At 46.2% G+C, this 15,619-nt stretch overlaps 1 protein-coding gene across 2 annotated transcripts in view; it reads right to left on the reverse strand.

Moving 5' to 3' along the window:
- Nucleotides 1-15,412, reverse strand: part of TGFB2 (transforming growth factor beta 2) — a 77,857-nt gene extending 62,445 nt beyond the window's left edge. For both annotated transcript variants that reach the window (XM_056110735.1, XM_056110734.1), the window contains exon 1: nt 14,749-15,412. In XM_056110735.1, coding sequence (XP_055966710.1) covers nt 14,749-15,094 — 346 coding nt within the window. In that variant the 5' untranslated portion in view covers nt 15,095-15,412. The remainder of the gene's footprint in view (nt 1-14,748) is intronic.
- Between the last annotated feature and the right edge of the window lie 207 nt (nt 15,413-15,619).

Genomic DNA, 15,619 nt, shown 5'->3' on the forward strand with positions numbered 1-15,619 from the left:
GTGTAAACTGCTTGTCACAAGATTAGCCAATCAAACAAACTCCTTGTTCTCCCCTTGAACAACTCAGAACAGAGACTGGAAGTTAGCTTACACTGAAATCTCCAAGCATCTACCCAAGAAAGGCAGAGGTACAGTGATCCTGTGCTCTATCCCTAAGCCCAGGAGAGTTGTATGCACTGGGGGGAAGTCCCCTCTTTGTTCTTCCTCTTTGTTCTTCTTTAGGCCAGCAGGGTTCTGGATGCAGCAGGGACAGTTCCACCCAGTTCCAGGTCTCCTGCTGACTCAGTCCTGGGGGAGGCTGAGGATGTCTGGGGAGCCAAGAGATAAAGGCCGCAGATTCCAGCTCTGAATTCTCAAATCTGCACCTTTGGTTTACTACCACTCTGCGAAACTGGAGCATGATGAAAACCGTTTTCTTCTTTTCCTGTCTTCCCCCACTCTCTGCCACCTCGAGGTCATTTGAGTTTGGCAGGTTGTGAAGCAGGTTCAAGGAGCTCTAAATGTCAAGATTAATTTGAACATAAAGATGATTTGGATGAAGGACACAAGTGCTGCTTATAGTGACTGTTTAGGCCCAAGAAAGTAGTTCTTAGGTTTAAAAATAATCAACTGTCAACTTTTTATATACTGAAATGGGCCCTGAATGGTGATTTCCTGATTTTGGGGATCAATGGAGCTTTGGTGGATGCAAAAAAGTGTTTTGTAAAGCAATATGGAACCTGATGAAAAACCTGAGTGTTCATTCTTAGTCTCAACAGTCATGGGGGGAAATAATATCTTATAGAAATTCTTAGGCACTCACCAGTGAAGTTCAGGGATTAGGGTTCACCTAAGTTCTAAGTCAGAAACAGTCCTGGAGTTAAATCACTTCTGAGTGATATCCAAGATACCAAGAAGATGTGAAATTAATTCTAAGAGTGATGAAGCAGATAAAATATAAGCCAACAGTCATGCTTGTTTTTCAAGCCTGTATTCTCTCTCAAACACATACCTCTTTCTCCCTCACTTCTGCCTTTTCCACTCTGGAGAAACCTGTGTTCTCGGGTATTCCTTTCTTTCTTTCCTATCACATCTAAGTAAATTTTCTTCAATAAAAACTACCTATCTTCATTAAAACATTAAATAAATAAAGCAACAAAACACAATTATCAAGAGCAGCCAGAGTATGTTTCTAGGCCAGCTTCTTGGGGGGGGGGGGGGGCTGTTCTTTTTTTTTTTGAAAGAAGGTTTCTCCAGACCCAAGACCCACAGAATAGCAGTCTTGGATGGAGGGAAGGTTTGAGGGGTGGGCACCGATACTAGTCCTGCAGGTTATTCTGTTGCATGATCAAACACAACAATCACTGGCATCGGCCTTTATGACTTGTAGGTTAGAAAACCCTTTGGCAAACTTTCAACCAACCTCAAAACACTTAATCAAGTGAATAGGCATAATGATCTTCTTATTTGCAGGATATTATTTGCAAACATAGGGTTTATGAAGAGCTGCAAAATCAAAATGAAAGCTATTCTGGCTTATTGCAGTGATTGCTTAAGCAAAGTAAAACTCATTGCAAATACTCAACTAAAACTCCATGCAGATTCATTAGTTTCTGCCTCAATACCTCCCAACTCTGACATACAAACACTTAAGGCAGCTCTCTTGGGTTCACAACAACTCCAAAGAAAGGACGAATGACTCCTCCCCAATGCTAAGCCACAACGGATCTCTGCTCAGAGAATTCCCCCCAGTCCATGTCCTCAAGAAAGGCAAAGGGCTGATCCCCAAGGTCCAATGACTTAGGGTCAGCATCCCCTCTTCCTAGAATCCCAGTACCAATGCTGCAGAACTAATGAACTTAGACATGGCCTTCTATGCATGATATCATGAACAACGGTGCTATTTCCTGGAAGTGGAATTCTTTATAGCTCTCTCCAAGACACACTCTGGTAATGAGTCATTCCAGGAGAAGGCACAAGGGGAGGTGCGAGAGGAGTTGACTGCTAGGAACTAGTTCAGATGTGACTGACAATGCCAATGAATGGGCTTTGTGATCCAAGAAGCATCCAATGAAATTCTCAATGTCTCTTTGGTATACACACATTTTAATAGGCATATCTGAAGGTGATAACTGCTGCTTCAGAAATGAAGGTAGTGCCTACAGTTCATCAGTGTTTCTACCCCCCACAGCTTCTGGACAAGTCAAGAGCAATGGAGCAGCCCCCCTGCATCCTCCTCCCACACCCCAAAGTCCCAAGTGTCAAGATATGATCTTGGATTTGAAAACATTTTCTTCCAGATGTCCCTTATAGACATTAAGGGAACGTTGCTTTTTGAGGAAAAAAAGTTCCTCTGTCTGATGCCTGTCTGTATTCATCTATTTCTCTCTCTCTCTCTCTCTCTCTCTCTCTCTCTCTCTCTCTCTCTCTCTCTCTCTCTCTCTCTCCCCCTCTCTGTCCACACCCTCCCCTACCTTTGAGTGGACTTAGAATGGACCATCTACTCTTTTTCTTTTGGACACTTTCAGCCAGCAATTTAATCATAACCATTGATTATAAAGAAAGCAGAAGCCATTTTAATAGCATTGTCATGAAGATGTCAGAACAGAAAGCAAGAATGAGGTTAAGCCAACGGATGAAGATATAAATGACTAAATTGAAATAAAGTCCCCAAATGAGAGAAATAATGAAATTATTGCCATTTCTAGTACAGAAAGAACACTCTCTGATGGATTCCATATAAGGCGCATTGAATTACCAACAGTGAAACAAATCCAAGAGCAAAAAATTAAGTTCTAGTTCCCAGAAAATTCCCATTTGTATTTTGGCAACAATAGATATTTTCGCACATCTAAATGGCAGTTTGGGGAGGGTTTTTGTTTGTGTGTTTTGGGGCCACACCCAGTGATGCTCAGGGGCTACTCCCAGTTTGGGCTACTCCTAATGGTGCTCTAGGGCACTGACGGTACTGGGGAGGGACCCGGGTTCCAGCCCCCTGAACCTCTCTCTGACTCCCTAAAAGGAACATTTGGAAAAATACACAGCATCCTCTTAGCTGCACCTCCTTGGAGATCTGCAGAAACCCCAAGCTGCATGGTCTTTCAGCAGCTTCTCCTGCCCCAAGGAAAGTGAGAAGGATTCCAGCAGCATCACTCCTGGGAGTGATGGTTCCCAGTCCACTAGCAGGTCAGTACTGGCTGAGTGTGGGGGACATAATCACGATCCCATTCACATCCCTCCTTTTCTCCAGGAGCCTGGAGACATGTGCCAGGCTGGACAAAGACCCAGTGCAGGTTCCAGGACAGGAGGAGTCTGGTCCTGTCAGAGAGAGAAAGACATTGGCTCTTCTCCAGGACAGACCTGTGGCCAGATCCCCTCACAGAGGCTGTGGGGAAGGCCTGAGGGAAGGAAACTCGGGAAGGAAGGATGCAACTGCCTGTACAGCATGAACGGGCAACATGATTGCTTCTATAAATTCCCACAGTCACCACATCATTCTCCTTGCACTTTCCACTCCCACATTTCTGGCCTTCTGGGGGTATCTGGGCTCATTGAGAGAATGAGAGTAAGTACCATGGCTGCAGACAGGAATCTCTCAGGCTGTCCCTCCTTCTCATGAACACTAAAAGCTGAGATGCAGTGACGCCTTCTCCCGGGCATGTTGGTGTTGGATCTGGTGCCCCACAAACATATCTCCCATTTCCCTCTCCATCTCCCTCTCCCTCCCTTTCCCCACCCCCCTCTCCTTTCTCTCTCTCTCTCTCTCTCTCTCTCTCTCTCTCTCTCTCTCTCTCTCTCTCTCTCTCTCTCTCTTCCCCCTGCCCCGGGAGCAAGGCCTTGCACACAGAAGTCCTGAGTTCAGTTCCCAGTTTCATATGCTTCCCAATATATCAGGCAACAGCTCCTGAGTCTACACAGATAGCAGCACCTCCACACCACTGTGGCCCTGGCCCCATACACAGAAACCAACCACCAAACAACCCCACCTCTCTGCTCCCACCCTACAGCTCTACCTTCTCCCCAGAGCATGTATGGCAACTCCCGATGACTTCTCGCCCCAGTCTCTGCACAGTCCTCAATGCTCCTCGCTCTTCAAATCTACTTCAGAATGAATCACCTGCCAGTGAAGACACAGCCGTAGCCAATAAGAGGGGTGAATTGAAGTCAGGGCCAGCATCCTGCCTGCAACCAGGACTGGCCTTCCTCTCCCGGCCTCCATCTCAGCATACTCTGACGGGAAGCAGGGAGGAGGACTTGAGACAGCACAGAAACTCAGCCCACAGAAGTTGTCTCTCCAAGGGACCCTATGCTCTCAAACCCAGGTTACATTTCCTGGGATGAGTCAGGAAGTTCGAAGGGCAGGTTTGACGTGACTGAGAGTCAGAGAGAGACCGTGAAGGTCGTGTCAGCTAGGTTTCCCTAAGTGCAGATACTCTGAACAGCAACTGGTGACATCTTCAGTGGCCTCTGTTTCTCTGTCTCTGCTTATAGAAGCTGGTAGGACTGCAAGAGTCTGCAGCATCTAGCACTCTGGACAGAAGGAACCTGTCACACAGCCCCTCAGCTTTGGGTTTTAGGGTGTGCATTAGTAACTGATGGTTCTCAGAAGTCACCAGATAAGAACATTTCCTAAGGACAAATCTCAGACCTCCTTTCAACGTTATTTATACAGGCTTCAAGTTCAGCAGAGGGTGTCTGATGGCTTTTAATTTCTTCTCATAGTTTAATATTTATAAAGTGCAGTTCTGTTGCACTTGATTGATGGCACATGATCACAGATGGACATGGTAAGTTCATTCCTGATAAAAAACTAATCAAGGAGGTCTCTTTGCTCTAATGGTATCTGTGCATCAATGAGTGATGGTCGCCTTGCAAAGAAGTCCATGAGTTCTGGGGTCAGTTGGACACAGGCATTCTTGACACGGATCAATCATTCTTGCTTTGTTTTACCTGTGGTGTTCAGGGATTACTTCTGGCTCAGGGATCACCCCTAGTGGTTCCTAGGGGATTAGAGCCAGGGATTGAACCCAGGCCAATCACATTCAAGTCAAATACTTTAACCCCTGAACTATCTCTCTGCGCCCAACCAGTCCTTTTCATTCCCATGAGCAGGTGCTATCCTCTTCATCTTGATGACTGAAGAGGCAATTGGAGCCTGGGTTTAAGGAAGGGGGACTACCCTGGCTGCACAGCCATCAATGGCAAAGCCAACATCTGAGTTCAGCAGGAAATAACTAGAATGTCCACCATGCAGATTTAATAACTTGCTCTGAGCAAGCCCAGCTGCTAAGCAAAACAACACTTTTGAGCAACTGCCACGGGCCTGGAGTGGGGCTTGTGGTCTTCAGTTCTCCCTCATCTTTGCCTCTCTCTGAGAGTCCTTCAGGACAACCAGCAACTAGTTCCTTCCCTAACTTTTATTTTTGGCATCTGGCAGGTTGAAAGTCATTGTATGAGACCACGCTGCCTTCCCAGATAAATTAATTCTCCAAAAGACATAAAATGAAGCCTCATTCCTCCAACTGAACAAAGTTTGCAAGACAAGAATAAATGATTGTGAAGAGACTAAGAGACCTGATGAATCAGAACCTTTACCTCCACCTAGGACAGGAGTCCCTGGAGAAGGCATCTGAGGCAAGGAAAGAAGACCAGGACATAGGGGAGGCCACATAGGAAAATTTCTTCTGCAAGGAAAGAGCTCAGAGCGTATAAATGTACTTCCAGGTGGCCAGAGTTCATGCTCTCCCATGGAAGCACCATGACATTCTGCAGGAGGACACAGGAACTCCTGGTCCTCTGGCAGGGTCTCTATCCTCTATGGTTACTTAAAGACTTACTTTCATGAGGAAATCCCAAGTAGCTCTCTGCACGTCCTCAGATGACCCAAGGAAAACACAGGTCTGGAGTCTGTAGGCTCATAGGAGGATCGTGTGAGTTCAGGCATGTCAAATATAGAGAGCTCCTGGCCCGGAGTAATCATCCACCGGGCAAAATTCCCTGGTAACCCCTGAACATCCGTTTCATCCCTTCTTAGTTCCTGGCCCTGATGCTTTCAACCCTGAGATCCTTCTTCTGAGGTTCCATTTTACATGCCAAAAAGAAATGCTCATCCAGTTAGTAAGTGTTCATTGAGCAGATACAGTGTGCTTTGGAAGAATCTCCAGAGGTCAGCCTGAGTTCTGCCCAGTCACAGAACAAAGGTCAGACACTCAAATCCAAGGACTGAGTGTGTGTTTTCAGTGCTTCCCTGGCCTGATGAGGCAAAAATCCTAGTTTTCTAAGGAGGGTTTGGGTTGGGAAACCCAGAGGGATGTAAAGAGATATTCAAAGACAGATTGCCAATGAGAAAAAAAAAAACTCCTAAAGGGAAAATAGAGTAAAACAGCACAAGAAATCAGAATTTTTTAACCCAATATACACCTAAATTCCCAAGGCCATTATCAATTAGTTTAATAGTTTGAGGTATCTTCAATGGCCAGCCTGTCTTCTCTGTTCCCAGAGGCTCCTCAGGTGCCATCATGGTGGCCAGGCAAACATTCTCACTGAAGGGGACTTTACAAGGATGAGGGGGAGATGGAGCCCTCAGCATAACCCTTTTAATCCCATGTTAATAACTCATAAATCTCTTTAAAGTGCTTGATGATGGATGTCATGTTTAAATTCCTTGCCACTAATGTTTCTTTCTGAGGGGCACGAGGGGGGGGGGATGGTGTTTCTTAAAATTACTGGTGTGGGACACTCACTGGATAGCTGATCACACCTGCTAAGAGTCAGAACAGAGCTGAGTTCTGTGTCCCTCCTGGCCAAGCACTCACAGCCGAGAAAGCAAGGGGTCTCCTGCACCTTCACAATCTGTCAAAGGCATGGGTCTGTTTCTCTTTTCTTTTTTTTTTTTTATTGAATCACCATGAGAAAAGTTACAAAGCTTTCAGGTTTAAGTCTCAGTCATACAATGATCAAACACCCTTCCCCTCACCAGTAATTATTTTCCATTACCAAGAACCCCAATATACCCCCCTCCTCACCCCTCCCAATGCCTGTGAGGTGGATGATTTTTACTTAACTCTCTCAACTTTGGTTACATTCATTATTTCGACAAAAGATGCACCATTATTGTTTGGAATTTTCCCCCAACAATCAGAACTGCTGAAAAGGCATTGTGAAATAATTTGTTTTCTATTAGTGGTTATAAAAACCATATGATGTCACGCGGCCGCAATAGTGGCTGCACGATTTTGGATTTCTGATATTTTACTAATTAAGTCTGGAGGGATTTCTGCCAAGAGCCGGATAGTTACGAGATTGGTTTCTGTGCATCTGGTGCCATGGCCGTGCTGGAGAACCGCTCGTGGAGAGCAACTCATGGCCTCGGTTGTGCGTGAAGGATGAGCCAGTTCTGCTCCCCTTCCCATGAGGCTGCAGTTGCCCTGTCATGCCAGCTCATACCTGGCTTTCCAATAAGCTCTGAGGCGGCAGCCACCTTGCTGCCCGGGGTGTGTTGAGGGGGTGGTTAGACAGAAGAGACAGACACCTTTTCCCTCCCTTGGGTGGGGGGGGGGAGCAAGGCGCCATACTTTAACACATAGTCCATTCACATCTCTGCCGCAAGCTGCTGGGCTCTGGATTAAGTCCATGTGCCTCTGGTGCCGTGCCTGAGCCGGAGAGAGCCGCTTGTTGGAGGCAACTCATGGCCTCAGTTGGGTGTGAAGGACGAGATGGTTCTGCCCCCCCCCCCCCTTCGGCATGGGTCTGTTTCAACGCAGCTGCCTCCACACATGCAGGGAGTCCAGTGCAGTGAACCACACAAGGGGGTGCAGATATTGTGGTGAGAGTGGGTCTGTATGTAATAGGGCCACAAAGACAACCCCTGGCCTCAAAAGTCACCCTGGAGCTCAGAAAATAAACCAGACAGAACTAAGGCCCCCAAACCCACAAGTGGCCTGGGTATTCTTTAGATCTATCCCAAACTAAGGAATGAGATGTATCAAAGGATGATAGACCTGTGTGATAGAAACAAGAACTCCAAAGAAGGAGGAGGCTTGGGGGAAGCCTGTGGAGACTGACTGGCGAAGACATAGGACCTTGGTCAAGTCCTCTGGTAATTTGAGGGACATGAATGGAGATAATATCATTATGTTCATCAGAACCACCAATGTGAGATGAGATCCATAAAAGTCTGGGTCACTGGGGCTGGAGCAATAGCACAGTGGGTAGGACGTTTGCCTTGTACCAGCCGACCCAGGTTAGATTCCCAGCATCCCATATGGTCCCTGAGTAGCACCAGGAGTAATTCCTGAGGCATGAGCCAGGAGTAACCCCTGATCATTGTCAGGTGTGACCCAAAAAGCAAAAAAAAAGTTTGGGTCACATGCTCACACTATTGAGTATACAAAATGATATAATAAATTTTTATATGAAATTATTACAAAATGAGTATACCAAATGAGAATAACAAGTGATTTTTTTAAATGAGTTTGGGGGATATGGGTTGATAGAAGGGAGGGAGCCTGCCATCCTTGGTAATGGGGTGCTTACACTGGTGTTGGATGTAGAATACTCAATGCCCCAAACTCTGTTCTCAAGAGCTTTGTAAATCACACTGAATGCTTTTTTTTAAATTATTTTTTAAAGACAAAAACAAAGCCTCTCTCAAAAACAAATGAAGCACACGATTCCATCTACACATATTCTTTAATCTTTTGACACCTCTGGACAGGCACCTGTCCTAAATACTGGTCCACAGACCCACAATTATAACCAAGAAGGTAGACCTGTGATTTTTAGCCTTTCCACCTGTGAACAGGATGAGTCTGGGAACAAGTTGTTGAAGAAAATAGGTGTATACGACACCTCCCATAACCCCCAGCATTTGATGAAAATACCTGAGGCAGGGGGCCAAAGCAATTGTATAATGGTATTTTACAGAAGGCACCAAAGCTGCTTATATGCATTGTCAAGAGCATGACTTTATGGGCTTGAGAAATAGTATAATGGTAGGGCACTTGTCTTGCTCATATTCAAACTGCAGCACCCCTTAGGTTCCCTGAGCACCACCAGGAGTGACCCCCGAGTGCAGGAAAAGGAGAAAGTGCTGAGCACAGCTAGGTATACCCTCTCTGCCCACCGCCTAAAATAACCTGAGGCACAGGGAAAGCCTCAGTAGGTTACCAACAATCTCTTCACTAAGACAAAAGCCCACTACACATTTCGAAAGGACCATAGAAAGGTCTGTTTATCAGGGCCAGGGGCCGTTTTTAGGCTGTGTAGGCTCTGGGAGCAGAATTCCCTATCAGCCAAAGGCCTGTGTGAGCAGAACAAGCACAACTCGTGAATGCAAACCCTCACACCAGGACCCCTGGCCCAGAAATGCAGTGACCAGAGAGCAAGGGTCATGCTGGAGTTTCAGTGCCTGCACACCAGCCCCAGTGAGTGGGTGAGGCCATGTCTGGGACTGGGCAGGGTGCGGGATTGGCACATGCCCCCACTTTGCTTTCCCTGCCCTTCTGGAAGCACAGCCTGAAGGGTGGGGTGTCTCTTTTCTGGGCCCAGGAGGAGGAGGCAGTGACCTCCTCAGTCCTAATCCAGATTGGTTCTATGATCTACAGTGAGTCATTGGTTTCTTTTTTTTTTCACCTCTCCTTTTCCTCTAGGAAAAATGATCTGTCATTATTTGAGCTCTTCCTATGAAAGCAGAGGGTGACATCAGCAGCTTTCCACCAGGACAGGCAGACTACAAAAAGTGCAGCTCCGCAAGGAGACCCCAGGAGGCGCTGCGGAGACACAGAAAGCTCAGATGCCAGGAGGCAGAGGAGATCAAGTCCTACCACCTGCCCTGCCCCCTCCCCAATCCTGGCCTCCACTTTCCTGCAAAGGACTCCTCCTCCGGAGGCCTGGGGCAAGCTGGCCTTACTTGGCAGCCAAGGCTGTCCAACAACTTCAGCTATAAACAGTGCATTTCTTGGAGGATTTGTCTTTGTCTTTGAAAAGCAAAAGAAAGAGAAAATCCTGAAATTAAAGGCAAATTATGACCCAAATTAAAGGCAACCCGCAATTGGGCACTAGAGTTAGTACAAGAAATGATGCAAAAAAAAGGGAAGGGGATTTATGTTAGGCCTGTTGAGAATTATTAATTCAATCACTGTGGAGGTCAAGGATTCAATGTCTTCAACGTCTATCTCTGATGATCTCCCTCTCTTTCTCTTTCTCTCACTCACTTGCTCTCTCCCCCCCACCCAGTGCCTCTCTCCCCACACATATACAAACATAGACCCATAAGGCAACTGCTGAACTACTATTTTTCAGCAGTTACTAATGTCTGCCTTCAGTAGACAATTGGTGAAGAGTCCAGCAACATGCCTAGAGAAAGATCTCTACCTCTCCATGAAGAGAAGTTTACAGCACCATTCCCAAGAAGCATAGGCTTATACACAAAAGCACAGACAGCTACCCTACACCCCATGTACCAGGGACATTACAAGGAAAACAGACAAGGCAATTACTCCATCTGAAGTGTTTTACATTCATGTGGAATAATTACAAATAAACCCTCATTGTGTTGTTGTTTTGAGACTATATATTTGAATTTCTCTCATTCTAAATGGTAGAATAAACCAACATGATTATTTGCTTTCTTCAATTGCCTGGCTAGGGGAGTCTGTTGTTCATGAATACAAACTGATTGTTTTGGAGGGGAAGAAAATTTGAGATAATTTCTTGCTTCTTTTTACTCTCTTCTCACCTAAAGGCCATGGGTATTGAAGTCATAAAGAGGATAGTTACCCTATTCCCCAGGGCTAATGACTGGGCCATGTAGAGGGCTCTGCTTCAGGCACAGTAAGTTCACTCTAATAGAGACCCCACAAAACAGTCTCACTCAAACTTTTGTTAATGTGGTGTAATTCTGTGATCATCTTTCTGTTCAATGCTCTCACTTTAGAACTCCAGGCCAAGACAATTTGGAGAAATTGTATATAATCTTCTCACAAAGCCACTGTCACCTTTCGTTTTCCCCTCTGAAAAAGCCCATGTTCTTTCCTGAACACTTAACCCTCTCTCCTTTCTCTCCTCTCCCCAATTTCTCTAAATTTCAATAAAAACTATATTGCTTCACTAAGAACAAACCTCATTTAATGTCCTCTTTGAGGAAAAAAAGGTTTTATCTCTATTTTATCACTTACTAACTGGTACTACCAGCAGAATTCAGTAATTGAAGACAAATATTAGGGTTACAAGAACTTGTCAAGGAGAGTATTATGGATGTTAAATCTGGGATAATTTGGAGGGGCATTGGGGCCGCACCCAGTGGTACTCATGGCTTACTCCTGTTGCTGTCATCCACCCACTCCTGGTGTTGTGATCCCAGAGAACCATATACAGTGCTGGGGATTGAACCCAGAGCTGGCCATATGCAAGGCAAGAGCCTTAACCTCAATATTATATTCCTGGGGCTAAAGTAGGGTAATTCTTTGAGGTTTGTGTAGGTGCTGACAGATGGGGGACCTGACCTCAGCATTTTAGGTCAGTAAACCCACTCAATGATAGCATCACCAACGCCTCCACTTAGAACCAAAGCCTGGAGTCTGGTTTGTTTTCATGAAAATAAAAGGAGAGGAGAAAAATAAAATGAAAACTTTGTTTCTCTCTCTTCTTCATTGTCCAAGCCTTTATTGATTTTAATTGTAAATCTTTTGAATTTTCATCCTGTTTCCTAGACTCACTCTAGAATGTTTCTTAAAAAGGCTTGTGCTGTCGTTTGAATGAATAGATGCCCCTTAAACTTCAAATGGATTGTCACAGAACAGAAGTGTGCTAATTCCCACTGGGTAAAAGACCAGTAAACCTTAGCAAAACTCCACTTTGAGCCTTAAACTAACAGTATGTGAAAAGATCAATATGAATGAATTCAAAACTAATCAGACCCCTTCTTTAAATGTTGACACAGTATTATTTATATCCCATAAATACCTCTCAACTCAAAGTCATCCTAGGAGATTGGCATTTGGCCAGTGCTATTCATATTTACTGTATTTATATAGTGTGCTTGGCCAAGGATAACATTTGAGACAAAATATGCCTGAAGGCATATACAATATCTCTTATATTTTTACTTTTAAATCTCCCCATGGCTAAAAATATTTCATCTGAACCAGAGAGTTTGTCCCACAATGGGCTATCGGCAATTCGTGATGATATATAGCTCACTGAGTATAATTAGAGCATATTTGTAATATTTGAGCTGAAGTCATTCCCTGAATGCTAATAAGTTGGTGCTAAAAAGTGAAGCAGTGATCTTTCCCATGCCTTCATCTCTGGGGGTTCTGACCTCTGCCAATTCACTGCAAGAAATGACTGGCCCAGGCTCCCTCCCATATCCACTTCAGGGACCACAGAGTTAAAAATTGGGTGTAAAGTCCTTAAAGAAGAAATGGTACAGAAACCAATACTGTTCTTTCTGTTTGCTCATGTGTGTCTGGGGTGGTGGTGGGGGGTGGGGGTAGGAGGTGTTGGGAGGGCTCACTATATTCCAGAATAACTATAAAGTGCTGGAACACCAGCTAACTTATTTTCAATAAAATTATTCATTATCATATCAAATATAATTTAATATGGGCAGGTTCTGCTCCTATACACCCTTACAGATAACTTAAGGTATTTTTACATACTGGACTTATTGCAGAAGTTTCCATTTATTTAGTGGCTGGGCTGGAAAAGAGAATCTCATGCATTGATGTTTGATGCCAGCCTCTGAAATCTTAACAATCTGAGAAGGTTTCCAGTTTGGAAGCTGTGATCATCTTAGTTGGATCATCTCAGTTCTCTGAACCAGATTTCAAAGAATCAAGAACTAAAACCTTCAGGGGGGATTTGCTCTCTGCACCTTCTCTGCTGGTGAAATCAGAGCTCCCTTCTGGATAAAAAGGCTGGCTGTTCACTGGTGATCCTCAGGTAAATATTGAAAGGAATGAGCTATTAAGGCTCTATAGAACATGCTTGCCTAAATACCAGTGAACTTCTGCACGTGCTAGAGAAAACAAACGGCTCAACTCAGCTCTGGTCTCCTGAGCCTGTGGCTCCTTACAATGAGCTTTCTTTCCTAAGAGCTCTCTGGCTCTTAGAACAAGGAGAATAAAAACTTCCTTGCCCGGAAGACCTGGGATAGCAAGTATTTATGATCCCTGCTGTACTGGGCATGCTGGGTGACAACACAATCATCGGAATGCCAGGATCTCTGGACTCCTTGCTCTGCTCTTGAACAAGGATAAGCCAGGGCAAAAGTGTACCCGAAGTGTTGGTGCTGCATGAGCGGCTGACATCCTGAGACCATCGCGTACAAGACACGGCATGTCACATAGTTCCGACTTGTTAAACTAAAAATAAATATTAAAAAAGAAAAACACCACCCTGCAATTAGAATCTCTAGGATAAAATTACCAAGATGGTCATATTATCTATTTAGACAAGACACAGAGATGGTGGAGACAGCCAGCAAGTACAGAAGGCATGGGAAAGGGAGGAGAGAACCAAGCAGCCAATGAATTAGGGGTTTGGAACAGAAAATATTCCAGTTGTGGTTTCTTTTCCTTTCTTTCTTCCCCCCTCCCTTCTCTCTTTTTTCTCGGTCCTGGTATTTAACCCTCTCAGGTATCTATCACTGCATGCAGCTGGCTCTTCTTTCTTTCTTTAAAGATGTGGAAATAATTCTATGTTAAATGTCTTCTCTACCGCCTCCCCCCACCCAAGGAGCTACACAGTAAATCATCTCCCTACTCCCTTTGCTACTGTCTGCCAGGTGGTTTTTAGGGCACTGCCCTTCAAAGAGTATTTTTTTTTAAATCTGCTGTCTTCTACTCTGAGATTCAGGGAAACAACCAAAAGTGCAAAGAACCCACTGAAGGAAGGCTCCCAAGTGAAAAGACAGAGTGCAAGCCGCTAAGAAAAATCCCCCAGAGATTTTAATAAGGCAAGTTGGGGTGAACTCAAATAATACAGACCCCCCTCCCCCATCCTCCCCACCAAGGTGGTCATAAAGGAGAAAGGCTATGTGGCCTTGGCTGCTCCAGGTGAACAGCCAAGGTGTCCTGGTCCCTGGATCCTGCCTTGGGAGGTGGAGGGGGGAGGGGTGTCTGTCAACATTTTGCTGTTGCAATAGATTCAAGAATTTAGGGAGGGAAGGGGGGGTGGGTTCTGGTAGGGTTTTTTTAGGCATCTCCCAATCGCCTTGTTCTGTAAGATTTCGGGAGTTCTGCAAGCTAGGATGGGGTGAGGGAACCCCCTGGTGGGGTCATCAGAAGAGGGCTCTTCGGGGGCTGCTACTTTTTTGTTTAACCCTTCGTGTTCCGAACCCAGGGGTGCAAAACACACACACACACACACACACACACACACACACACACACACACACACACACGAAACAAAGACCCTCCCAGATTTTCCTGATCATCTATGTCCCGGCAGAGCGTTTCAAACGTGACAGAGAAGGGACAAGACCCCGCCGGTGGCCCAGACAAATATTTCAAGGGAGAGGGAAAGAATCGCGCCCGCATGGGGACCAAGGCGTGGGGAGGAGAGAGGGGAGGAAAAGACATGGGGAAGGTCAAGATTTGGGGATCCTGGGGCCGAGAGAGACACGGGAAAGGAAGTGGGTGGTGGGAAGGAGCAGAAGGTACGGCGCGCCCGTGCGCGAGAGCCAGCGCGCGCGGGGACCCGGGGGTCCGGGGGCTCGGGGAGGCGACCCCGTCCGGGCAGCGATAAGGCGGCGCGGGTACTTACTTTCCGAGGGGCTGAAGGGCGGCATGTCGATCTTATAGACCTCCTTGGCGTAGTACTCCTCGTCGCTTCGCTCGCGCTCGCAGGCTGCTGCCCGGCGGCTCGCCTTCTCCTGGAGCAAGTCCCGGGTGCTGTTGTAGATGGAAATCACCTCCGGGGGGACCTCCTCGGGATCCGGGTAGTCTTCGGGGGGGCTGGTGAGCTTCAGCTTGCTGAGGATCTGCCCGCGGATGGCCTCGATCCTCTTGCGCATGAACTGGTCCATGTCGAGCGTGCTGCAGGTCGACAGGCTGAGCGCCGCGGTGACCAGATGCAGGAGCAGGAACGCGCTCAGCACACAGTAGTGCATTTTTTTTTTTTAGGTCGGGGGGGAGAATTGGGTTTTGGTTTTGAAAGGTAGCAAAAGTTTTGTTGGCTGGTGGTCTGTATCTTTTTTTTTAAGAAAGTTAAAAATAAAAAAGAATCAACCACTCTCAAAACGCAGGTCGGGTCGTTTGGGTTTTGTTTGTTTTTTAATGCGAAATGTTTGCAAGCAATCGCGAGCCGACGTCCAAGAGAAGGGAGGCAGAAGAGGGGGGCGAAACGTATCTGGTTGGAATTCCTTTAAAAAAGAAAATGCGAGTCGTCCCCAGGGTGGAAATGTGAACGTACCAGGGGCTGGGGGAAGCTTAACTTCGGGGGGAGGCTCGGGGTGAGGGAGGGTTGAGTCCGGAAAAAAAATTGTTCTCTTGGAGCGCCGAGCTAGGGGTGGAAGAAGGCGACGCGTGGCTGAGAGCAGGAGTCAGTGTGCGCCGAGGGCGAGGAGTTCAGTGTGTCAGTGTCCGGGCGCCGAGTGGCGGATCTGAACTCGGCTCCTGCAGCCAAAAGGGACGAT

This window comes from Sorex fumeus, unplaced genomic scaffold (genome assembly GCF_029834395.1).
Source record: "Sorex fumeus unplaced genomic scaffold, SorFum_2.1 ptg000010l, whole genome shotgun sequence".
Taxonomy (NCBI): Eukaryota; Metazoa; Chordata; class Mammalia; order Eulipotyphla; family Soricidae; genus Sorex; species Sorex fumeus.